Raw genomic sequence first — 23,836 nt, forward strand, 5'->3', positions numbered from 1 at the left:
TATTCTAAAGGCCAAACATTCAAAACAAAATTGATTGAATTTAACTACCTTAACCGTTCATCCAAGCTACTATATCTGACAGTGGTGGCAAGGTATATTTTGAGGTAGGATATGGTTGTCTTCCACTAATTCAGCCTTAAGATGAGGGATGAAGGCACATTCAAAAATCTCTTTATTTATAATCCCTTTTTGAACTTATTCATATTTTCAGCCCATGTTATTTCTAAAGGTAAAAGTTAAATAATGGAATTAAAATACTATCCAAGTAATATTTTTTGTTTTAAAATAATTTAATGTTGTTAGTATACCTCTAAGTCTAATATTCTAGTATGGATGTACAAGTCCATGTGCTTCCCTGTGCCATCTCCCCCACACATAATTTATAATCTTATAAACTTTGATTCTATCAATTTCCCTCTTACCATACCATGGTCCTTCACAACTTGGAATTACATTTCCTTGAGGGACAGCAATCAGGACTAGATGCTGTTTCCCAGATGTGGTTGCACCATGATTTTCAGAGGCATGATAAAAATGTTTTATGGTTTGTATTGACAATTTTTTTCTAGTGATGCCAGATTTCAATCAATGTTTATTGAAATGTCTCCCATGTTCACTGATGCTTGAAATAGCTAAACAGTATTTTATTCCATTTTCTCTCTTATGAGTGTAGAAGTCTTCAGAAATACTATTTAGAGTCCTATAACTAGCAACCTTTTCATAATTGAGATCTACGTTTCCACCATATAACCATTTTTCCTAAAATTGCTCCCTCTTACACTTTAAACTTTTTCTTACTATCTTTTATTCTGGCTATGGACCCAATTCTTCTAAAAAGATAAAACTTGTTAATCTTCGTCAGAGATTCTTTTGCAAACCAGTTTGTCACTGGGCACTTCCAGATGAGCATTTTCTTCTTTTGAATTTTATCTGGCATCTGTAAACCATTCTCTATCTGCACAGATAAGGATCCAAGTCGAAGCTATCCAATCACTTGCATGACCAGAGAGAAAGAAACTTATTTTGGTAGATGCATGTATCACAATTATTCTGTACCTAGTTTTTCTGGATTGCTGATATTGTCCTTTAGAATTTGGGTTGTATAATAGAAAGATCACATCCCATTAAAAAAGGCTCAGCATTTGCCTGTTCAAGGCTGCTTTTTCAAGTAATTATAATTTGCTATAAATGAAAATTTTCACTCTTGAGTGCAGTTTGAGGTGACTTTTATTTTAATTATACTTACTGTTATTCACAAACTTCTCAGACTTGTGTAGGAACGCTAACCATTGTCTTATGCAAAACACAACTGGAGTAAATTTACCTATAGCTACTTTTCTCATTCATTAGTAATTAAAATCTCATATCAGAGACTAAGCTTCATGAAACTATCACAAGCATGTGTATACACCAGTTAGCATACTATCTGGCCTTGTGGCAGGAATCAAATCAATATCTACAGAATCTCTTGTGCAAAGCTTAAGCAATAAAAGTGCTCACATGAATTCAGGTCTGCTTCCCTTTAAAGTTGGATTCCAGACGAAATAAATTTTATAAAGGCTATAAGAAATGTATTAATATGGTAAAACTATTACTTCAAAACCCAATTTTAAAGGAGCTGTTGAGCACTGCTGATTATTTGGGGTCCTGAAACATAAATCACATAAGTGCTCCAAACAAAATATGATTTGTAATGTTTTTTAAAATGTGAAAAGCTGGATTTTGCAGACTGCTTGGTGCACTTCTGGTTGTTTCTCTTAAAAAAGTAGAAAAAAATCTACAATTTTGTAGTCCTTTGGTTTTATTTTCTGGGATAAAAAAGTATAGGCATAAATGTTTTTTCACGGTCCTCTTGAAGATATCCTTTAAAACAACACCAAATGGCTTAATTCATGTCTCTTGATTATCAGGATTCTTTGATATCACTGTCAGCCTTGATTAACTGGTTGAAAATTTCAGAGCAGAATAAGTAACTTTCATGAATATTTCCCCAATCCCTGAGAATCATAATCACCATAGGTATATTTTGTCCTTTCATCATACATCTCTGGAAAGTAGCCGTGTTCGTTCATTGTTAATAGGGCAAGGAGCAGTGTCATAGAGGGTTAATCCATGTAAAGTGGCTTCTACCCGTAAAGAAATTTTCTGGAACAGAAAAGAACATTACATACAGAAGTTTGCTCCTTAAAGACAGATCACACGTTCAATATTTTCTGAGGAATACCTTTTGGGATTAGGAATGTAAATCAATTCTAATGAGTAACAAGAGAGAGACAGCTGTTGTACTGCTGTAGTACCAACAGAAATGGGAAAAATAAGCTTCTTTCCTCAGAAGTTCCTTGGTGTTCTTTGGTTTCTATGAGGAATCGGTAAAACTAAATGTTGAGGATGGCCTATGTAAATGTAGGCAGAGCTGATAAAAGTTCTCTGAATTTCTGCAAATTCAGTTGTTTTACAACCCTATTTTCAAGACTGGACCTTGCTAACAAAACACTATTTCTCAAAACACAGAAACAATTCACCTGAGAAGTTCCTCTTCCAGCATCACTGCTTAAGAAGTTAATTTTCGAAAAGGCAAGAGTTGCTATAGAAAGCTTTCTTATTCCACCTGAAGGAGGTTTGACTGCATAAATCTAATTCTACATTTCCTTACCTGAAAATCACGAATGTAAGTCAGGAAAAAACCGAAGAAGGAAAGTGACATAGACCATTCTGCTGCAGTAGTGATCATGTGAAGCACATAACCCTTAAGTGACAACAAAAAAAGAATAATTCTATGAAATTTCATTCAAATGATCTATAATTTTTCTCAAATAAAAAACCTGTAATATTTATAAACCAATCTGCGTTCTGAATATCAACCCCTGATTTATTTAACATATCTCTAGAATTAAAGGCAGACATTAGAAATAGTCCTAAATGATCTATCATAGTTTCATCCACAGCAAGTAAAATTTTCATTTGAATAACTAAGACAGGAGAACTTCTACTCTACAACCAAGAAGTTACTACCTTTCCCAAAGCCACGAGTCATTAAATGCCACTAAAAAAAGTTTAAGTAAACGATGCTCATGATAAACTTAGTGCTATTTTTTGAGCATTAAATAATATATGGATTCTAATTAGGAGAGCCTAGTAAATTATTTCATTTAGTCATTCTCACAAACATGTCCTATCTAGGGCTGATTCTTTAAAAATAATTTAAAATAAAATGCCACCTGAGTGGTTTGTGAAAACAGATGGACTCATTTTATTACCTATTCAAGTATATGTCCCACCTCGCTTTTTCTCAGTATCAGAGATGCTATGTCCATTCAGATATCCACTATATTGGAACCCAAATGCAGAGTGCATAATAATAAACTTCCAGATAACAAAAAGTAGGAAAAGAAATTTTTTTCAATTCAGAAAACAAGTATTCTACTAATAAAAGGTTTCAGTCAGGTATACTGCATACTATATCCACCTTTAGAGGAGTCAATTTCTGAGAAAACTCTTTGCCATCACAATTCTCTTCAGATTTTGAAAATGTTCACAGACCACAAAGTGACAGGAGAATGTGGATGGTTCTACATAAACTCTGTCATTTATAGAAAATAATCCTAAGACATCACTGATTCTTCTACTGAAAAACTTTTATTGTTAGTAGTGAAATGACAAATACATCAAAATCAACCAAAACAGTCATCTTTACTATAAAACTAAGTTTTATAGACTCTCAGTTCTTACTTTGTCCTCAGGATTCCAATGGAGTTTCTGTACTATATCAGCACCAAAACTGCCACTGTACAAAAGTGATGAACAAGTCAGCACTGTAAAAAAAAGTAAGTCAAGGAAGAATCTCAGGGAAGACCTGTAAGTTTAATTTAAAACAAAACAAAAATCTCTTTAAAGATATAAAAGGATTACACATACATTTGTTTCCAAGGTCCAAACCCATTTCTTGAAGACATCATGTTACATGGCAGTAGTAAAATTTAAAATGTGCCCAGAAGATTACTATGATGCATAGTCAATCCCTCTTTGCTCAATAATTCATTAGTTCTATCATAAGCTTTTGCTACATAATTGTTCTCAAGGAGGGCACTAACTAATCCTTCCTGTCTTTGAAGTAAGTATGATTAGGCTAGACATTATCTTTGTTTCTAGCTCAGTCACTAGGTCCCATGTAAATATTTGAATTTCACGTTTCAAATTCTTTGATTTAGAGTTTACTAAACCCAAGAATATCACCCACAAAAGGCCTACTTACAATATGCCAACAATGTTCACTTAAGTTTTGTTATTCAATTCCAAGTGTAGCCACATTCTACAGCAAAGGATACTGCTAAATGCACTTACTCCACACCAGATAACCAACAGTAGTCTGATCCAGAAGACTTGTTTGCCGTGAATTTTGGGCTGCATTTGGTAGGAAAGGATAGTCTGAACAAACATGTATAATGAGCCCATGCCAAAGGTGAGCACAGCTCCACATACATGTACAGCAAAAAAGGTGGTTTTCTGAGAAGTAAAAGGAAGAAATAAGTAAATAAAAGAAACCCCAAACGCATCGACAACACAATATTTAAAAGCACAAGCCCAGCGATTTCAATAGGACATTCACTGAGTGGAAAAGCTCTGCAGATTCTACAAATTATTTCCTGAAGTAATTTTCCCTCAGTACTCAGCATAAACCTGAGAATTACAGTAATCCATATTACTTCATATGCTACTACTGAAAACATGATAGTATTTATTCATTTACACATTAAATAATAAACTTTAGAAATAAGTAAATTCCATAGTATACTAAATGGTGATATGGGTTATAGAAAGAGTAGAACAAGTTAAAGAAGACTAGGATGCTTGGGAATGCAGGGGGTAGGGAGTCTCAACTTAAACCTAATTAAAATCTAAATGCAATTTAAAGGCTCAACAAATTAAAACATCCCCCCTTGTCTCTAGTTTGATTGGTTTTGATAAATTATACAATGAGGGATTACCATAAATTGTAGTTATCTTCTCCTTTACCTTACTCTTTGTTTTCACTTTTTAATTAATTTTTTTCCTTTGCCTTACTCTTATCAGTATCCATTTACATTTTACTCTATATGTCCCTGTTTAAAAGTGATGACAGTAGTTCACCAAAAATTCTACTATCAAAGGCCTTTGGTTGAACTGTATTTTTCTAAACTGATGCTGTCTGTATGTCATTTGCTTGAGAAGGTACTATGCAGCACTTGGTAAAGAGGGTATGACGAAGGTAACAGGAGAAGAGAGGTTAGGTTAGGGGTTGGTTCCCTCCTTCTACAATCAACTGTGCTAATTCACATAGAGTCCACTTTTTTAGTTGAAGGTACAAGAAGTTTCTAGTATAAAGAAATAAAAGGTTATAAAGCAGAAACTAACACACCATTGTAAAGCAATTATTCCCCAATAAAGATGTTAAAAAAAAAAAAAAGAAAGAAAAGGTAACAATTTATTTGCCAATGGCATTGGTTTCCTTTTGGAGAGAGAAAGTGCTACTTCAATAAGGTCTGGGGTGTTTTAACTGGCAATAAGTTATGAAAATTGGGAAGGGAAAAAAAGTCATTGTTACTACCACTCTGGGTAACAAAGAAAAAAAAAACATTCAGCACCCATAAAACATAATACAAAATGGTAATATCTTCTTGGTTCATGTGAATTTACCTATATATGTAGATATATGGATAAAGGCTGCAAAAATGAAACTGACTATTTTAGGGCTAAGAGCAAGAATATGGGTGAATTTTTCTCCATAAAAATATTCTCGCATATATTTGTCGACTGAAGAGAAAAAAAAAAACACAACCTAAAAGTTGAGAATTATATTTTATTTGGCAGACTTTCTGAAGACTTCAAGCCCAAGAGGCAGCCTCTCACATGGCTCTAAGGGACTGCTTCAAGACAAAAGGGAGGAGCCAGGACATATAGGAGTTTTACAACAAAGAAAATTACTGTTAATTAAAGAAAACCAGGTATCTCAAATTAATTTTGTGCTTTTCTGTTTGGGAAGATGCAAGAGTCGGGGCTCACTGAAATCATTCCATTGATAAGCACCTTAGCTGTCTAGGGCCAGTATCCAGCCCCATCCTGAGTCCCCTCAGGGTGTACCGTTGGTGGGTGGCTGCACGCCACCCATCTGTCTCCATCCTGAGTTTCCTCAGGGCTCACTGCCCGGGTGGCTGTAGTGGCTTGATGGCTGCAATACCCTTTGTTTACGGAAATGGCAGGCAATGTTTTTCATTCATATATTGATGAAGCTAAATACAGATACAGCCTGACCAATGCCCACATGTGATCAGTACACAGTTCCATCAACAAAATCCTGTAGTTAAAAAGAAAAATAAAGAATGGAGAGCATTTACTACTGTATTTTTATAATCAAAAGAGAGGTATATAAAACTGGTTTTAACTGGCCAGCACTTCTGCTTAATCCACTCAATTTTGTCATTTTAGAGACTAGGAAAACAGCAAAAGATCTTGAAACGGGCAAGAGATTATTCTTTCAATGGAATACTAGAGCCTCTGGGAATGGTTCTACAGAAGTGTGAATTTCACTTGTCTTTGATTAGGCTATTTTGCAGAGAGAACTTGTGCAATGATGGATATTATGTGTATAGACAAAAGTTAACTTATTGAAAATGCATAATAACACAAATAATCCGTATGAATAGAAATGCATATTGTGTCCTATTGAATGAAATTGACTATCACTCTGTGAATAATGACCAGTTTTGCTAGCTTTGCATCTATCTGTAAATTCATTTGAGCATTCCTTGTCTGACTATAAATGTGTGGTACTTTGATTTCTCTTTTGAAGTGGTTTGTATTACCTACTATTCCTCTCATTAGTAAATTAAATACAATCTTTGACATGTACAAAAGTCACGATTTTATCTTCTTTAAAAATATATCATTTAACAAAGACAAAAATGTATTCTTTGACAAAGACAGAGAAATTACAGAGATATGTGTGGTCAGGGGCAAATGTTTGCTATAGAACTTAAAAACTATGTATTGAGTGGCCTGTAATCTTCACCTAAAAGCAGTTAACGAAATTTAAGAACTAATCTTTATTCCTTCCAAAGTCTCCATGAGGATAAATTTTCTAGGAAGGGAGAATGCCATGTGACAACAGAGGCATAAGTTATAGAGTTATGTTACCACAAGCCAAGAAATGCCAAGAATTATTAGAAGCTGGGAGAGAGAAATGGAATAGATTCTCCCTCTGAGCCCCCAAAAGGGAACCAACCCTACCAACACCTTGATATCAGATTTCTGGCCTCCTGAACTCTGAGAGAATAGATTTCTGTTATTTTTAAGCCACCCAAATTGTAGTATTTTGTTATGACAGCCCTAGAAAATTAACATCGATTTCTGCCTAGTTATCCCTTTCAAGTTTCCTTGAGGATGAATATCCTAGTGCCAACTAAAGAATGTCGCTCGCCATCTGGCCCTACAAGGATTGAGTCATTAGCCACGGTAGTCACTGACCTTCAACATACTCTGGAAGGAGCTCAGGGCAGAGATCAGGAATGAGGCACTCTGCTCTGTGGAAACTGGCAGAACAGGCCTTCAGAGACAGATGTTTTCAGGAGACAATTTTATGAAACCAATTTCTTGCTTCTTCCCATACTTAGAAAAGCACTAAGATCATTAACTAAGATATCTGTGCCTTGTGACTAGCAGAGACTTTCTACTGAGATGTGTGTTTGACAGCACGTACCCTTTCTCCAATAACACATATATGCTGACCTCCCCCCTTAACCTCTTTGGAGCAGTCTCTCAGAGCTATCTCAGAGGCTGCCTCCGGGCTATCATCCTCAGTAAGTCCCCAGATAAAACTGCAACTCACATCCCTCACGTTGTACGTTTTTATTTCAGTAGACATTAGGAAGGGAAATATTCCTAGGCACTGAGGACACATATTTGTTTTGCTGCATGTTTTTTTTCTTGTGGCTGTGAGGCTTGCAGGATCTTAGTTCCCCGACCAGGGACTGAACCCGGGCCCTCAGTAGTGAAAGTGCAGAGTCCTAACCACTGGGTCACCAGGGAAGTCCCTTGCTGCGTGTTTTTATACACACTTGTTTTCAAAGAAATTAAATACGTATTTTTTTAAGTCAGAGTTTTTGTGCTAAGTACTATGTTAGGTGCTGGATATACAATGGTGAACAAAACCACTGAGCTATAATTAGTGGAAATATATCAACTAAAAATTTTTTAAATAAATCTAAAAAATATAGATAAAAAATTAGACTATAAGAAAGTGCTGCACAGAATTAGTTTCCAGAGGCCTGGAGAACATAAAGAAAGAAAACCTGAAATATATAGGAGGAAATCTATTGACAAAAAAAGACTTCCCTGAGGAAATATAGTCTGCCTACATCTATTTAGGCTTGCGGCTGTGGAATGTGCAACAGAAGAAACAATGTATGAAACAGAGTAAACCGGTCTTATTTAAGGAACACAGAAAGACCCCGTGTTATGTACAATATTAGGAGGGGAATGATGTAGAATGAGGCCAGACAGGTAGAAAGTAGCCAGATCACAAAAGACCTTTGAGTTAATTAAGCAGTTTGGCAGTTTAACAAATTATTTTTTGCTCTCTTGATTCTATCTCTTTTCATGTGACCTTGGACCTGTGAGCTTTAAACAGCGGTACAAGGAAACAGAATGAGGTGTACATATATTTCCAAAAGATTACTTTGGCTGAGGCATCAAATTAAAGGGATGTAACAGTGAATGCAGAGGAACTATTAGGGAGGCTAGGGCAGTAATCCAGAGGAGAGGTGATGAAATCTAAACTGGTTGAGAAGGAGATGGCAGAGACAATAGAAATGAAAATGGAGAGAAGCAGATGTTTTCAAGAAATATTTCAGAGATAAAACCAACAAGTCCCTACTTTAAAACAAAGTTCTTGCCTCTCTTCCAAGTTAAGCTCTCTAACTGTAAACCATTTATAGACCTGGTTTGTGTACAATTTTTCCATATATGAATCAACTAGAGTTTGTCTCTGCAAGAGAGAAGTGGGGACAGGAGAAAGAGACAATGCATTCACCACTTTAAATAAGCAGTGAAAGTTTACATTAGAAAGGAAGGAAGGAAGAACTGTTTGATATGTAGGTAATGCTACAGGGTCTGCTTATAAATAGGGTCCAGCAATAATTTGCAATGGGTGCTATTAGGAACTGCCATTGGAATTTACTGGACTGTGTAAAAAAGTATCAGTTACTAACAGGAGTAGTATGCTATATGTGGAGGTCACTTTGGAATCCATTTTTACCATACAGTCATGAGAGATATTGTTAAACTGATCAAGGGATAACTGGAGCAAAGAATCACTATCCATATACTAAAAACCTCCAAATGCATTTTTTAAACACTGAGCTATACAAACTGATTAGGGAAGGCAGGACCCTATTTGTGGTAGACAGCTAGCTAGCTGTCCACAAACGTTTTTGTGTCCCTTCCACAGTATAGAGTTGCCCTGGGAACTGATGCCCAGCAAGATTACCTTTCCCAGCCCCTCTTACATCTAGCAAAAAGGAATGCCAGTGGAATGATGCGAGTCACTGCCAGGTCCAAGTTTCTAAGAAGTAGGGGTGAATTGTGCATGTTCTCTTTGTTTCAGGCAGCTAGATGCAGAAGACCACAGAGTTTTAGGGAATTGCAGGGCCCAAAGATGGACAGTGTCTGGGCCTTAAATCACTGTGGGAGGAAGGCCATCTATCAACCAAAAATACCTGCACTGGATGCATGTATGTAAGAAATAAACTTCAATTGTGCTGTATGTGTATGGCTGATTCATTTTGTTGTGCAGTGGTGGCTAACACAACATTATAAAGCAACCATACTCCAATAAAAATTAAACAAACTTCAATTGTGTTAAGCCACTGAAATTTTGGACTTCGTTATAGCAGCAAGCATTACCCTAATATCCACTTGGATTATACTTATAGAGTTTACTAGTATTAACCATTACTAAAAAACTGAAAAATAGGAGTACTCAATCAGAAGCATTATAGGAATGGAGAACTTTGAATAAAAAAGAGAGATGGAATATGCCTTTATACATGTATTTGTATGATGAGGGTGTGTTTGTATGTCTGAATAGCTACTAGATGTCGAAACAGGTTACCAAATGTATAGATTGAAACTCTAAAGACTGCAGGGATTAATAAAAAAAGCACCATATGCTTAGGATGCAGCTGGTATTACCAAAGACTCCTCTGAAAGAATGTCAGTAGAAAGGAACGTGGAGACTTTACAAATATTTGCTGAAGGCTGACTGCTACCTTAACATAAAGAATTCCCTGAGAAAAAAACTGGAAAAGCTATAGCTCCTCCCTTGACTTCCTCATTTAAGTGGCTGGGCACCTAGGGATGCAGGCAATAAACAGGAACATCTAAACAAGAATATAAAAGAGGTAAATGAGTGTGACTTGTTAGGCATAATAAAAAAAGAGTTTAAGTCTGTAATTGTGTCACTTATAATTTATGTCAATTCTCTCTGGTCTTGGAGTAATTTCCAACTAAGTAGTAATAAAGAATCTAGTAAGTAAAGAGTCCTGAGGATCTTTAAAAAGTTATAATAATTTGTATTTGTTCAGAAGATTACTGAGAATGAATTTTTCTAATTTCTAAGAGGGTCAAGTAATTTAAAGGCAGTGGATTCCATTTTGTTAAGGCAAAAAACAATAACTACATGTAACTGAATCTTTCAGGTTTTCTTTCTTAGCATGTATTTTTATGTACTTCAGGAAAATACCTGTGCTGAGCTAAAACACAAACCTGGAAGTTTGCCACAATAGAAAGTCCTAAACAACTCAGTAATCCAAGTACAAGGCCAGCCTTGTTTAATTTGATGATACGACTCTCTTCAGGATTCAGAGCATGAACTTGCTTATAACGAACATAAATGGTCGCAATGCCTGGGAAGAGATAATCGGAAAAACAACAAAGTAATAAATAACTAAGGAATAAAGTTTCCAATAAAGAGCTCACAAAGGTCACTGCTATCCAGAAACATAGAGTTTCCTTTTAAAGCTAATCTGATAGAAGAAAAAACAATAAAAAAACAAACAAACAAAAAAACGGCTGTAGATTTTAAAGAACTTTTAAAGTTGCACTGTGAAACTACTGCTACCTCTGTGTGACTGAGCAAGTCGTTTGCCTCCCATAGCCCTCATATTAAAAATATTTAGGAAAGGGCTTCCCTGGCGGCACAGTGGTTAAGAATCTGCCTGCCAATGCAGGGGACACAGGTTGGAGCCCTGGTCTGGGAAGATCCCACATGCCACGGAGCAACTAAGCCTGTGCGCCACAACTACCAAGCCTGTGCTCTAGAACCCACGAGCCACAACTACTGAGCCAGCATGCCACAACTACTGAAGCCCGTGCACCTAGAGCCCATGCTCCTCAGCAAGAGAAGCCACCGCAATGAGAAGCCCGCGTACCAAAACGAAGAGTAGCCTCCGCTCGCCGCAACTAGAGAAAGCCCACGCACAGCAACGAAGACCCAATGCAGCCAAAAATAAATAAATAAATTTATTTATTTATTTTTAAAAAATTTAGCAAAAATTTAAGAAATTAAGTTTGATGTTTTCTGAAAATCTCTAGAAATAAATTTTACATAAAACACAAAATATTCTATATGATTAGCATTAAAATATAAAGTAATTAGTTCTAGAACACATATAAAATGAAAGGCAAAAAACACCGAAGGATTATTTGCCTTGCTCCCATTTCATTTTATTTCAAATTACTACAACTTGGCTCAATCAGATATAGCAGTCAGTTACACAGAAAAATAAAACCCACTTGACTGTCCTTATTGTTTAAGAATCATTTTTTTAACTTCAATGTTTTACCTGACCAAATAATAAACATCATATGGAAACATGCAAATATTTTAAACAATCACGACTGATGGAAGAAGTATTATTTTAGTAAACCATTAATAAAAAAATTGGTTCAGGGACTTCCCTGGTGGTGCAGTGGTTAAGAATGCACCTGCCAATGCAGGGGACACGGGTTCCATCCCTGGTCCGGGAAGATCTCACATTCCGTGGAGCAACTAAGCCTGTGTGCCACAAATATGGAGCCTGAGTGCCACAGCTACTGAAGCCCATGTGCCTCAAGCCCAGGCTCTGCAACAAGAGCAGCCACAGCAGTGAGAAGCCCGTGCACCGCAACAAAGAGTAGCCCCCACTAGCCGCAACTAGAGAAAGCCCACATGCAGCAACGAAGATCTAACACAGCCAAAAATAAATTAATTAATTAATTAATTTCAAAAAAATAATGAACAGGAATGTAAAATACTGTAGTAGAACTCAATTTCTTTGGCATTAGAATATCACTCAAAAATCAAAACACGGTTCCACAGCTATTCTCAAACTTCTGAAGTGTTTATCATAAAGGAATTTTGTTGGGGTCAGCTGTGGTCAGTGTGTTTACAGTTCTTTGTCCTTTATTGGTTGCTTAAGAAATCCACTTAGGGCCTCAAGGAATATTTGGTTATACTTTACAACTTCTATAAGCAAGTATATTTGGTTATACTTTACAAGTTCTATTTCTATAGTAGTCAAATAGCCTTATAGGTATTTTTAAAAGATTTCCATAATTTAGCATTTCTAGAAATTATTTTTACTTTAAAAGAAACATATCTGTGATCAATGATTTAGTGATAACATTCCTTCAATTGTAACCAGAAAGTAAAATAAATAACCCAACAGTGTTGAAAGAAGAAAACGGCAATTCAGCTATTAATTTTGATTGTTAAAACCACTCTCACTACTTACATAAAACTGCAGCAATATTTAACATTGCCCCAAACAAGCATTTTTCTGGAGCTACTGTACCAGTGTCACTGAAAGAAAAAAAAAAAAAGGTATGAGGATTTCTCATATTAGATTTAGTATACACATGTATTTCTTCTAAGGGATAAGAAACAAAAGGGGTTATTTCAAATCCTTTATCTTTTTATAAATCTATGAGCTCAACTCTTACATAATGTTATAATAAGAACATGATAATTTGAGCTCGCAATAATTGCCTTGTTCACCTTTTTCTTATATCACTTAAGGTTATTTCTTTTTCACATAATAGAAATCACTATGAATTGATAAAAAAGCTATCCTTATTTATGTTAAGGCTGCATTATTAACTTACATCAGTCAGGCGGCACGATTACCTGTCTCATCTGAATATTCTCTAAACACCAAAGGACCTTTCATGATTCTTTTGGCATCTGTTATTCTCGCCTATAATTCAATTAACACCTAATCGTTTCCTGATTAATTTTAAAAAATATTTATCAAGCACCTACCAGCATTGTCAGACAGCATTTTAGGGACAGGAACACAGTGGTAAGTACAAGAGACCAAGCCCTTACCCTTCTAGAGATTCCACTCAAGACAGCCTTGCTGACTCACACAGCTCTCAGTCCAGACTTCTATTAAAATCACAGATGACGCTCTGCTGCAATATGTCTGTTACATGCCTGTCTTTCAGCGCAGGGTGAAATGCATAGATCCTGATTAATAGTCCACCATTTACTACTAACTGGGGAACCTTGAGAACATCCTTTTATATACCTAAGATGGTTCCCTATCTGTGAAATGGGGCTATCAATTCCCTCCCAGCCTCATCAGATCAACATGAGGAAACAAAACTGTGGTCGTGCATGTGAAGTGTCTAGCACAGCAGCAGACACACAAGAGACACCCAGTAAATGTTAGTTCCTTCCCCTTCTCTCAAACTACTGAAAAGATTAACAAGACAAACTCTTTAGCCTCAAATTGAAGTACTATAGGAAAGAGGTAAGAAGGATCTCAATTCAGACAATGTAATGGGAATAAAAAAGAAATGGAAAGTCATATCCGCTAAGGAATCAATAAGATTTGGCGAACATTTGGATTAGGTTTAGGAAAAGTAAAGCATCAAATATGAATTCTAAGGATTGCTCCTTCCCACTCTAAAATGTTTCTTCAGACACAAAAGATTTTGTTACTCTTTGATCACTTTCAGGGAGTGCGGATTACGTTTCGTTGTTGTCGTTCCTTCTACCTTTCAAGTTTTCAAGAATAATGCATATGTATTATTCTTATAATCAGAAAAAAATCCATAATTTTAACAGTCATATTCCAAATGATGCTCCTGTTTTGGATTACCCCATAAGTAAATAACAGCACGCACTTCCAAGATGGCTGGCTAAGTGTGCTCTGGATCGGAATGACAAACTGGCCTATAAGTGAAAACACCCATCAGCATCGCACTTCAACCCAGGAGTCATCAAACTATTTTGATCACACACCGTCCAAAAAAAAATTGTCTGATCATCATTATATGTTATTTATCATATTATTATACATATACTAAATATAAGTTTCAATAGTTTTTTTTTTTTTTTGGCCGCACCAAGTGGCTTGTGGGATTTTAGTTCCCTGACCAGGAATTGAACTCAGGCCCTCAGCAGTGAGAGTGTGGAGTCCTAACCACTAGACTGTCAGGGAATTCCCAAATGTAAGTTTAAATATTTTGAAATCAAAAATACATAGAAGTTCTAAAAAATTCTTCTTATACCCCAGTGGCTAGTCTCATGCACCCTACTTGAGCATTCACTACTTGAACTAAGAGAACACCTGAAGCACACTTGCAGTGGAATTGTCTTTGAATTGTTAATTGTCTTTGAAGTGAAATTTATATTTGGTTATGTCTTTTGGGGACTTTAATAATTAAGCCTTTTAGGTAGGGTCTATGAACTGAAAGGAATTCTGCAGAGTATCTAGTCTAACTCAACCACTGAATTTAAATATATTAGAATGTTGGAGAAAGTTCCCCGAGCAACAATACTAAGTTCATTTGCAAAAAAGTTAAAAGGTAGAAGGACAGAGACAGAAAAGGAAGTGCCTGGGGTCATATCGATCAGAGAATCACATGCAGTACCATTAGAGAACTGAAAGTGAAAAAGAACTCAAACAGACAAGTTCTCTAAGGGGAAATAAAAATGCTGAAGGACGCTCAGGAATATGTATGCTCTCCTGGAGTTACTAAAGAATGAACTGGCTCCTTAAGCTGCATGTCCCTCTAGCAGAGTGGCAAACAGAGGTGACTACTTATCAAAATTATTCCTAGAACTGGAAACTTAAATTCTAAAATACCTTTGGATTTTGTAGATCTTCCCAAAGTGGACTCAATTTGTTGGTGTCCTTTGTGCTACGCCATACCGTAGTGGTAACAACAAATGTAATGGCAATGCCCTGACCTCTTCTTGACATTTAAAAAAGATAAATTTAGCCTTTTGGTTTATCATCCTTTAAAAGTTCACTATTTTCTGGGTTGGAAAGGTTATTTTTCAGAAGGTAAACAAATAAATAAATGAAACAACTACAACAAAACAAACCAAACTCTGGAAGGAAATCAACCAAACCATTAATCGCCTCTGGAAGGGCAGGAACTAGAGGGAGGCTGGAAGAGTCTTTCATTTTTTATTTTTATAATCACTCTAATAGTGTTTAAAATTTGTTATAATAAGCACATATTGCCTTTATAATTGGGGGGGGAAAGAGGGTTATGGACATAGCACATGCAATTGAGTACCCATACTTACATCATGAGTAGTTTTGAAATTTCAAAACTATTATCAATAAATTTAGATACTTAATGTGTCAGAAAGATCTAGGCAACATGTCATAGATCAGCTCGGTGCTTTGTGACCGCCTGGAGGGGTGGGATAGGGAGGGTGGGAGGGAGGGAGATGCAAAAGGGAAGAGATATGGGAACATATGTATATGTATAACTGATTCACTTTGTTATAAAGCAGAAACTAACACACCATTGTAAAGCAATTATACTCCAATAAAGATGTTAAAAAAAAAAAAAAAGAGTAAGAGCACAGTCTCTAGAATCAAATGGCCCAGTCAAACTGAATCTTGGTTCCATTAATTACTGAGTCATGTGCCCTTGGACAAACAACTTAATCTCCCTGGACCTTATTTCCTCCTCTACCAACTGGGGGTAATAGTCCCTGCCTCAAAGGGTGGCTGTAAGGATTCAATTATTTAAGACCTGAAGAATGCTTAGAACATTACCTTGTACACAGTAAGTGGATCAATTAATGTTTGTCATTATCATTATTTTTTAATATTATTATCGTTGCTCTAGCATTTTTTAATGGTAAGGGGAGAATAATTCCAATTCTGTCTTCTGAGACCTCAAATAGTTATTTGGAAGACAAGGCACTGAGGTGTCATAATTCACTAAATGAACCTTAGCCCTCTGTCTCCACATTTCTCTATCACATAGAAAGAGCCAAATACAACTTCCTTTTTATGTCCCTTTCACTGTTGTAATATCAAACATAAAAGTTGAATTTTAAAATGTTAAAATTGAATGTTGGGTTCAATGTTCAAATATGAATGAGACATACCATTCTCCATAAAAGAATACATTTCACTGACCTGATATAAGGCAAAACAGGGTCAACATGGTGAAGTGTTATAGCAGTGATATATGAAAATATGAAAGCGGCAGCCGTCCAAATTACAAGGGCTGAAGGAAGGAAACTGAGGCCTTGCTGAAACCACCACATCTCAAACACGTCTCCTGAAGCAGAGAAAAACAAATTAGAAAAGATTATTCACACGTATTTCATCTATTCTGCTTTAGCCATCCCATCCCACAACCTTGTACTTATCATCCTCAGCTGTTTCACTTCTCATCAGCCCCCACACCATCTACTGACACCTGCTCTCCTTCAGCTTCTCAGTTAATGGAACCAAGATTCACCCACTTGCCATATCTAGACACTATCTTTCTCCCCCATCTTTCCACACACAACCAAGTACCAAGGACTGTTTATTCCACCTCCTAAATTTCCTCAAATCTACTCGTTCTCCCCATCTTCACTGCCACTACCCTACTTAAACCACCATCATTTCTTGACCAGATAATTATTATAACCACCTAGACTTGACTTTAAAAATCAGAATGAGCCTTCTAATTCTAAAATACCAACCTGACCACTTTATTCTCCTCCAAAGAACCTTTTAGTGCCTCCCCTATGCCCTTATAAATTGTCCTTCCTCCTTAACATGTCTATAAGGTCTTTTTGTTGTCCAATCTCTACTTAACCTTTCTGTATTCCTCTCCCACCAGTTCTGTCTGCTCCTAGTTCCTTGCCCTAGCTATCATCATCTTCATCATCATTACAAAAGCAAACACAGTGTTTACCGTGTCAGCAAGGCTACTAAACACCTTAAATACATGATCTCGTTTACTCCTCACAACAGAATTACAGAGGTTAAGAGAACTGCCCAAGGTCATAGGGCTGCAGTAGAGACAGGACTCAAACTCAGGCAGTTCCAGTCTAACACCAATCACCATGCTATACTGCCGCAGCAAACTTCTTTCAGATCGTCAAGTGTGTCATGCCCTCTTGCGCACCTTTGAAACTTGGTGCACGTTGTTTTGCCTAGATGACTAGACTACTATGGTGTCACCCCTCCTGCCCCACTACCACCAGTTAACTGCTATACATTTTCAAGCCTCAGCTCTTCTAGCTTCAGCTGAGTGTACCTGCTTTGCTCCCAACAGCAGGCTCACTTTCCCAACCAGGTCATTCATCACACTTAACTGTTACTCGCTTGTTTGGTTCTATCTTCCTCAATAAACTTGAAAGGGCCTACATATACACATACCACTTATCACCATTTTCTCCCTTAAATTCCAGACTGACGATGTTAGTAAGTAATAAGAGGTCAATAATATGAATTAGAAAATATTAATGTATTTGCATGCACTTAATTAAAAAGAATAAATACAGAAATATTTTCAAATTATAAGAAATTACTCCTACGCATGTGAAAATAATTTCGTATTTGGAGGAGTATTTTTTCATAGTGTGATGGACTGAAATTTAGTATTTCCCAAGGACTCTGTAAAAACTTACAATTCTAATCTCCACAATCCTCCAATATGCTCAGCTTCCTCATCTCAGACTGACCTTCCAGATAATAAAACCTCAGCCATTTTTGACTTGTACTTGTCATTTACTCTGATCATCTGACTTGCTGCTAAAATATGTACATTTAAATCTTGCCAAATAAGTTTCTTTTCCTTTATCCCTAAAGTCACCATTATAAACTTGATTTGAGTAATTTCCTGTCTGAATTGTCATAATCTCTTTTCTGTTTTTTTTTTTCCTGTCAGCCCTTAACATTCCATCAATTTTACTCTTCTGTTTAGCTAATCATGACAGTTCCTTGCCAAGTTCCTATAGGACTTTCCCCAACATAAGTTTATGGGACAATAATTCTCAATTTCAATAAATTTTGATTAACTTCTAAAATCTTTCATGTTTCTCCCTTCATCTCTTTAAATGTTATTTTGTTTTTTGTTGTTGTTGTTTTTGCGGTATGCGGGCCTCTCACTGTTGTGGCCTCTCCCGTTGCGGAGCACAGGCTCCAGATGCGCAGGCTCAGCGGCCATGGCTCGCGGGCCCAGCCGTTCCGCAGCATGTGGATCTTCCCGGACCGGGGCACGAACCCGTGTCCCCTGCATCGGCAGGTGGACTCTCAACCACTGCGCCACCAGGGAAGCCCTGTTTCTGATAAATTCGATTCTAAAATCTTTAGGAGTCTAGTTCCGTATTTGTTGGTTCTGCCAGCCCTTGTACATGTGTTTTTCTGTTTTTGACTATGAGCTCCTGTTTGGATGATCTTAACTGGGAGTATTCTAAGAGGCTTAGATTAAGGGTGAATCATTCCAGGAAGGGTCTGTATTTACTTTTGCCAAGCACTCTGGCACATTACGAACCTGGGCCGACTTTTAATTTCTTGGCTTCCAGGTTTTTTAGACCATGTAGATAAGTAAATTTGAACCATGAATCTGAGTGATGACAGGCCCTGTAGTTTCAAGTTCTTATGTGGTATCTTTATTCCCCCACCTGGAGCTGTGGTGAAAATTTCTTTGTGATCCCCCTTTGCCAGGAAGGAGGTATTTTTCCTAGCCCACCTTTCATTGAGTGTATAGATTTTTGAGCGTCCTGGCTGATTTGGGGGGAGGAGGTTCTCCAAGGCCATGAGTTGTACAATTTCAAGTAGAAATATTTACATTTTACTTTTTATGAAAAAGTCATCCCCTGACACACAGGCATCATCTACACAAACTGTATCATGTGAATAGTGTCTCTGGAAGTTGTACACCTGGGAGGTCAAAGGGGTATGAATTCTATCTCTCTACCTTGGGTGGTGAGCAGGGGGAGCTTATCATTTACCTTTGATTGTACTTTATTTCAAAGGCCCCAAAAGAGACACACTACTGGTTTACTATTCTGGTGTCAGCTCTCTTCGACTTTTTAGTCCTGAGAATGTTTCTTTCCTACGTGAACTGCTATGCATTTACATGGCTAATATATTCAGCATTTCAGTGTTTTGGCAAAAGGGATTTTCAAAACATTTTGTCCACCCCATTGCTAGAAGTATGACCTCTTTTTTTTAAAACAAACAAACAAACATACAACTCCCAGAATTCTGTGGGTCACATTAGTCTCAGGTATGTTGGAAGGAATGGTCCCAGCCAGGTTCCAGAGTAGTAGATAATGTCAGAGAAGACAGTAGGAGTGGTAGAGATAGATGTCGGAGGATTTCACTGGAGGGACAAGTAGGCGATGGTTCATTTCAAAGTTGGGGGAAAGCACTGTCTTCCTCTAGCGAGAATGGGAGAGCCTATTTTATTTTATTTTACTTTTTTTGGCCACCCCACACAGCTCACGGGGATCTCAGTTCCCCGACCAGGGATTGAACCTGGCCACTGCAGTGAAAGCCAGGTATTCTAACCATGAGGCAACCAGGGAATTCCCACATGACCTCTTCCTTTAATTGTTTTTTCATGTCCAAATCCTTCCTATTCTTCAAAATCAAGCTGAAATACCATCTTCCACACACAACCTTCCCTAATCCCTTTGCATCTGGAAATAAACACCCCTTCCTCTGAGAACATTTGATTTGCACATCTCTTACAGCTCATTATCTTCTAGAGTATAAAAGTTTGGGAGGGTGTCTGAAGTGGATAAAATCCTTGGTGAGGGATTTCACTTCTCTGCCCAAGCAGAGAAGAGGGCCTTGCTCATAAAAATTACTCAATAACCCAAACCAAATTCTCGTAAACCCCAAAAAGGTTCATTATTTTTCCATTTCAGTTAACAGTACAGGAGATCCCCGACTTAACGACAGTTCAACTTAGAATTTTTCCACTTTATGATGATGCAAAAGCAATAAACATTCAATCGAAACCTTACTTTGAATTTTGACCTTTTCCCAGGCTAATGATATGCAGTACAATATTCTTGTGACAGCGAGATGCAGCTCCCAGGCAGACACAAAAATCACAAGGGTAAACAACCGATACACTTACCACCATTCTGTACCCAGACAACCATTCTGCTTTTCACTTTCAGTACAGAATTCAATAAATTACATGAGATATTCAGCACCTTATTATAAAATGGGCTTTGTATTAGATGATTTTGCCCAATTGTAGACTAATGTGTTTTGAGCAAGTTTAAGGTGGGCTAGGCTAAGCTACCAGGTTCCTGTAGGTTATATGTATTAAATGCATTTTCAACTTACGATGTTTTCAGCGTACAATGGGTTTATTGAGACATAATCCCATTGTAAGTGGAGGAAGATCTGTTCGTACTACCGTTTTTCCAGGCTATCCAGATTCTAAGGCCTCAGAGTAACCTTAGGTTTTCTCATCCAAAGCCCTCACATGTTGTCACTAAATGGCATTTCTACCTTCAGTCATTGGCAACCATTCTTCTTCCTAGTTGCCAGTGTAAACACTCAAATCAGATTCTCAATTCTCTTGGCCTATTTTTTTCTTCCCATCCACCCATTCTATGTGCACTGCCAAATTAACAGTCCTAAAACATTTTTCTGCTCAAAAACGTTTTTTTAAATAAAATTGTGCAAACTTGGGCAAACTTCATTAATTTCTCTGAACCAGTTTCTCCTTTGAAAAATGGCAATAATATTATTGGTAAAAGCTGCACTGTCTAATATAGTCACCACTAGCCACATGTGGCTATTTAAATTAAAATTTCAATTGATTAAAATAAAATAAAATTTAAAATTTCAGTTCCTCAGTTGTACGAGACACATTTCAAGTGCTCAAAAGCCACAGGTGTCTAGTGGCTACCATATAGGATGGTGAAAATATGGTACATTTCCATCATCGTGGAAAAGTTCTATTGGATTAAGCTGGATAATTATTGCAGGAATTACACTGACATAGCACAAGTAAAGAACCTAAACACATTGCTGATACCGGTAACTTTCAGTAAATGGTCTAAAATAATACCCGCTTCAGAGAGGTTTATTCAAGAACTAAATAAGATAATATATATAAAGATGCTCTCATAGGTGGTCAATAAATGTTTGTTCCTCTTTTAGAATGTAAAAGACAAATTACCTGTTTTACAAGTTCTCAAAATACCAGTCTTCAAATCTGCCCAAAACTGCACCTTTTGTAAATCCTGAAATCCGCACACAAAGAAAATAGAGGTTGTTTCGACCCACAGGCTTTTAAAACATGTAAAATTTCAAGTCAATGCACCAATATTGTTCATGGATAGAACACTATGCTATAGTATTATTAACGTTTTCTCTTTTTCTTTAAAGAGTTGACACTTGTGTATTTTATAATGATGTACCATCTGGAATTAAATAATATTTTAAATTTGGGATATCAATTTTCTCATCCTTTCTCACATTAGACATCTTTCTCTGATCTCAAAAAGGAAATAATAAAATGAAAAACACTGAGTTCCTTCCCACAGAAGGAAAGACAATAATGAGGAAAGAATGATAGCTTATTATTAAGCCAAATAAAGCACTGACTAGTCCCTGTGATGCAATGGAAAGAACACAGCTGTAAGATCAGATTTATCTAAGTGCAAATCCTAGCTTTATCACATCCCAGCTGTATGATTTCTGGCAAGTTACTTAGCTTCTCTGAGTTTCAGTATTCTGATTTGTAAGGTAGCTCTGTTCCTTAGAGTAGTACAGAGTAAGCATACAATATAATAATGAAAGGTGATTTGTACAACCACAATTAGCCACAGGGATGGGGAATGACAACACTTCATTCTTTGTATATGTGAATCATCTTGGATTCCTATCTCCTTAGGCTTTGAGGGTTCTAGTTATCTAAACTGACAATTTAGAGGAAAAGCAGGGCTTGAAATAGTTTACCAGTTTGCTAAGGACTACTGAGAAATTTAAGTGCACCGACTAGGTAAGGAAGACTACTATTGCCTATGTATCATCACACTGGAAAGCTGGAAGCTTGGCTGGCTAACTGCCAGCCAAGCAAAATTAGAATTTTAATGGTTAACAATTTAAGAAACTTTTCAAGATACTTGAAAATATGCAGGAATAACCTTCATATAGTAGTGAAAGTGTTTAACAAAATGTTCTTGCATCTCTCACCTATCTCTGCTTTCCTTGAAGATCCGTGAATCAGAACTGCAGTTGCAATTTTTGAATTTCACCAATATTTAAATGCCACCAGTGAAAAGATGAATTCCTTACGCTGTCTCCTCTAAGTGGTGACTGCTTAGGAACAATAAAAAAGTAAATTCTGGATATTCCAAGTGAAGAAATAAAGCCCTAGGTACACAGAATCATGCCCAATGCAAAGCATAATAGTAAATGGTTATTTTTCTAAACTCTAATTTGGCCTTCTAACAAATGTAATATTCTCGTAACGGTTAAAAATTAAATAGTCTAGAAAATTAAGTAACTGTTTTACAAGTTGGATCAAATGTTACAGGGAGAGAAGTCGGGGAGAATCTGATGATGCACGGCAAATTAGAGCTGCATTTGGGTACTGATTTACAAATTTAAATTGGGAGAACTAGGAAAATGTGGTGTTTTGTAAATGTATCCTAATGTAAGCACGGTTGTGAGGATACAAAGGACCAGCCATTTACCTTTCTGTATTGGGCTTCCCGCGACAAAACTCCGCGTAGACTTGAGCTTCGAGTAAACACAAGGTCACCACGTACCTCAATTTCAAACCTTCCTCCCCCTTCTCCCCCCAACCCCGCAAAAAGGAATCTGAGCCCAGGAGTGACAAAGGGAATGCATACTCAACCACTGTGTTTCGTGGGACTGGGGCTAAGGTTCTCGGTAACCGCTTAAAACAAATAAAACCAAAGAATTATTTACACTCACCGCTGCCTTCTTCCGGAAGCGCGAAGCACTCGGACGAAGAGCTAGATTAACGCGTTGTTTGGTGCCGGGAAAAGATGCGAGAGGCAGACAGAGCTCGGTCGGGTTTGGGGCAAACGGGTCGCGGAGAGGAGGGGAGCTGGGGGGAGAGAGCAAGAACCCGGACGTAAAGGTGAGTAGCGGAGACCTGAGCCCAGCCTGCACCCCCTCCCGCCCCCCCTCCCCAAGGCCCCCTCGCAGCCCGCCTGCGGCTCTGGCCAGCACCTGGTCCCTCTCCCGCGCGTCGCACAGCGTAGTCTTTGGAGGCAGGGCGAGCTGGCACGCGACTCGCGCGTCCACCGCGGGGGTGGAGAGCTCCCGGCAGCGTCCGCTTCCCTACTTGCCCGATTCCATTCTCTGATACACACCCCTTAGTGGGAACTAGGGCCGGTCCTCATCCCCTTTTTGGCCTACCTTGCTTGGATGTCCCTGCCTGTACGGACTGCCGGCTCCGGAGGCTGCCAGCAGGACAGAGGCCCAGAAGCGCGCACCCGAGCAGCTAAGCCGGCCCTGGGGCGCGCTCACCACTAGGGGGTGCGCGCTCGCACCGCCTC

The 23,836-nt window shown here is 37.6% G+C and overlaps 1 protein-coding gene across 7 annotated transcripts; it reads right to left on the reverse strand.

Moving 5' to 3' along the window:
- Window positions 1-498: 498 nt before the first annotated feature.
- DRAM2 (DNA damage regulated autophagy modulator 2) lies at window positions 499-23,800 on the reverse strand. 7 transcript variants are annotated; one of them, XM_079927441.1, is made up of 10 exons: window positions 23,697-23,800; window positions 23,247-23,382; window positions 21,481-21,544; window positions 16,467-16,611; window positions 12,807-12,874; window positions 10,798-10,937; window positions 4,326-4,503; window positions 3,730-3,812; window positions 2,654-2,746; window positions 499-2,145 (listed from the first exon to the last, which is right to left on the reverse strand). In XM_079927441.1, the coding sequence occupies exons 4-10, from the start codon at window positions 16,595-16,597 to the stop codon at window positions 2,038-2,040; spliced, it is 801 nt and encodes a 266-aa protein (XP_079783567.1). In that variant the 5' UTR covers window positions 16,598-16,611; window positions 21,481-21,544; window positions 23,247-23,382; window positions 23,697-23,800; the 3' UTR covers window positions 499-2,037. The 7 variants fall into 7 exon arrangements, with proteins under 7 accessions (XP_079783567.1, XP_079783568.1, XP_079783564.1 ...); XM_079927442.1 differs by lacking the exon at window positions 23,697-23,800 and adding an exon at window positions 23,508-23,609; XM_079927438.1 differs by lacking the exon at window positions 23,697-23,800 and adding an exon at window positions 22,500-22,622 and having other exon boundaries at window positions 23,247-23,378.
- Window positions 23,801-23,836: the final 36 nt, after the last annotated feature.

Source organism: Stenella coeruleoalba, assembly GCF_951394435.1.
Source record: "Stenella coeruleoalba genome assembly, chromosome: 1".
Lineage (NCBI taxonomy): Eukaryota > Metazoa > Chordata > Mammalia > Artiodactyla > Delphinidae > Stenella > Stenella coeruleoalba.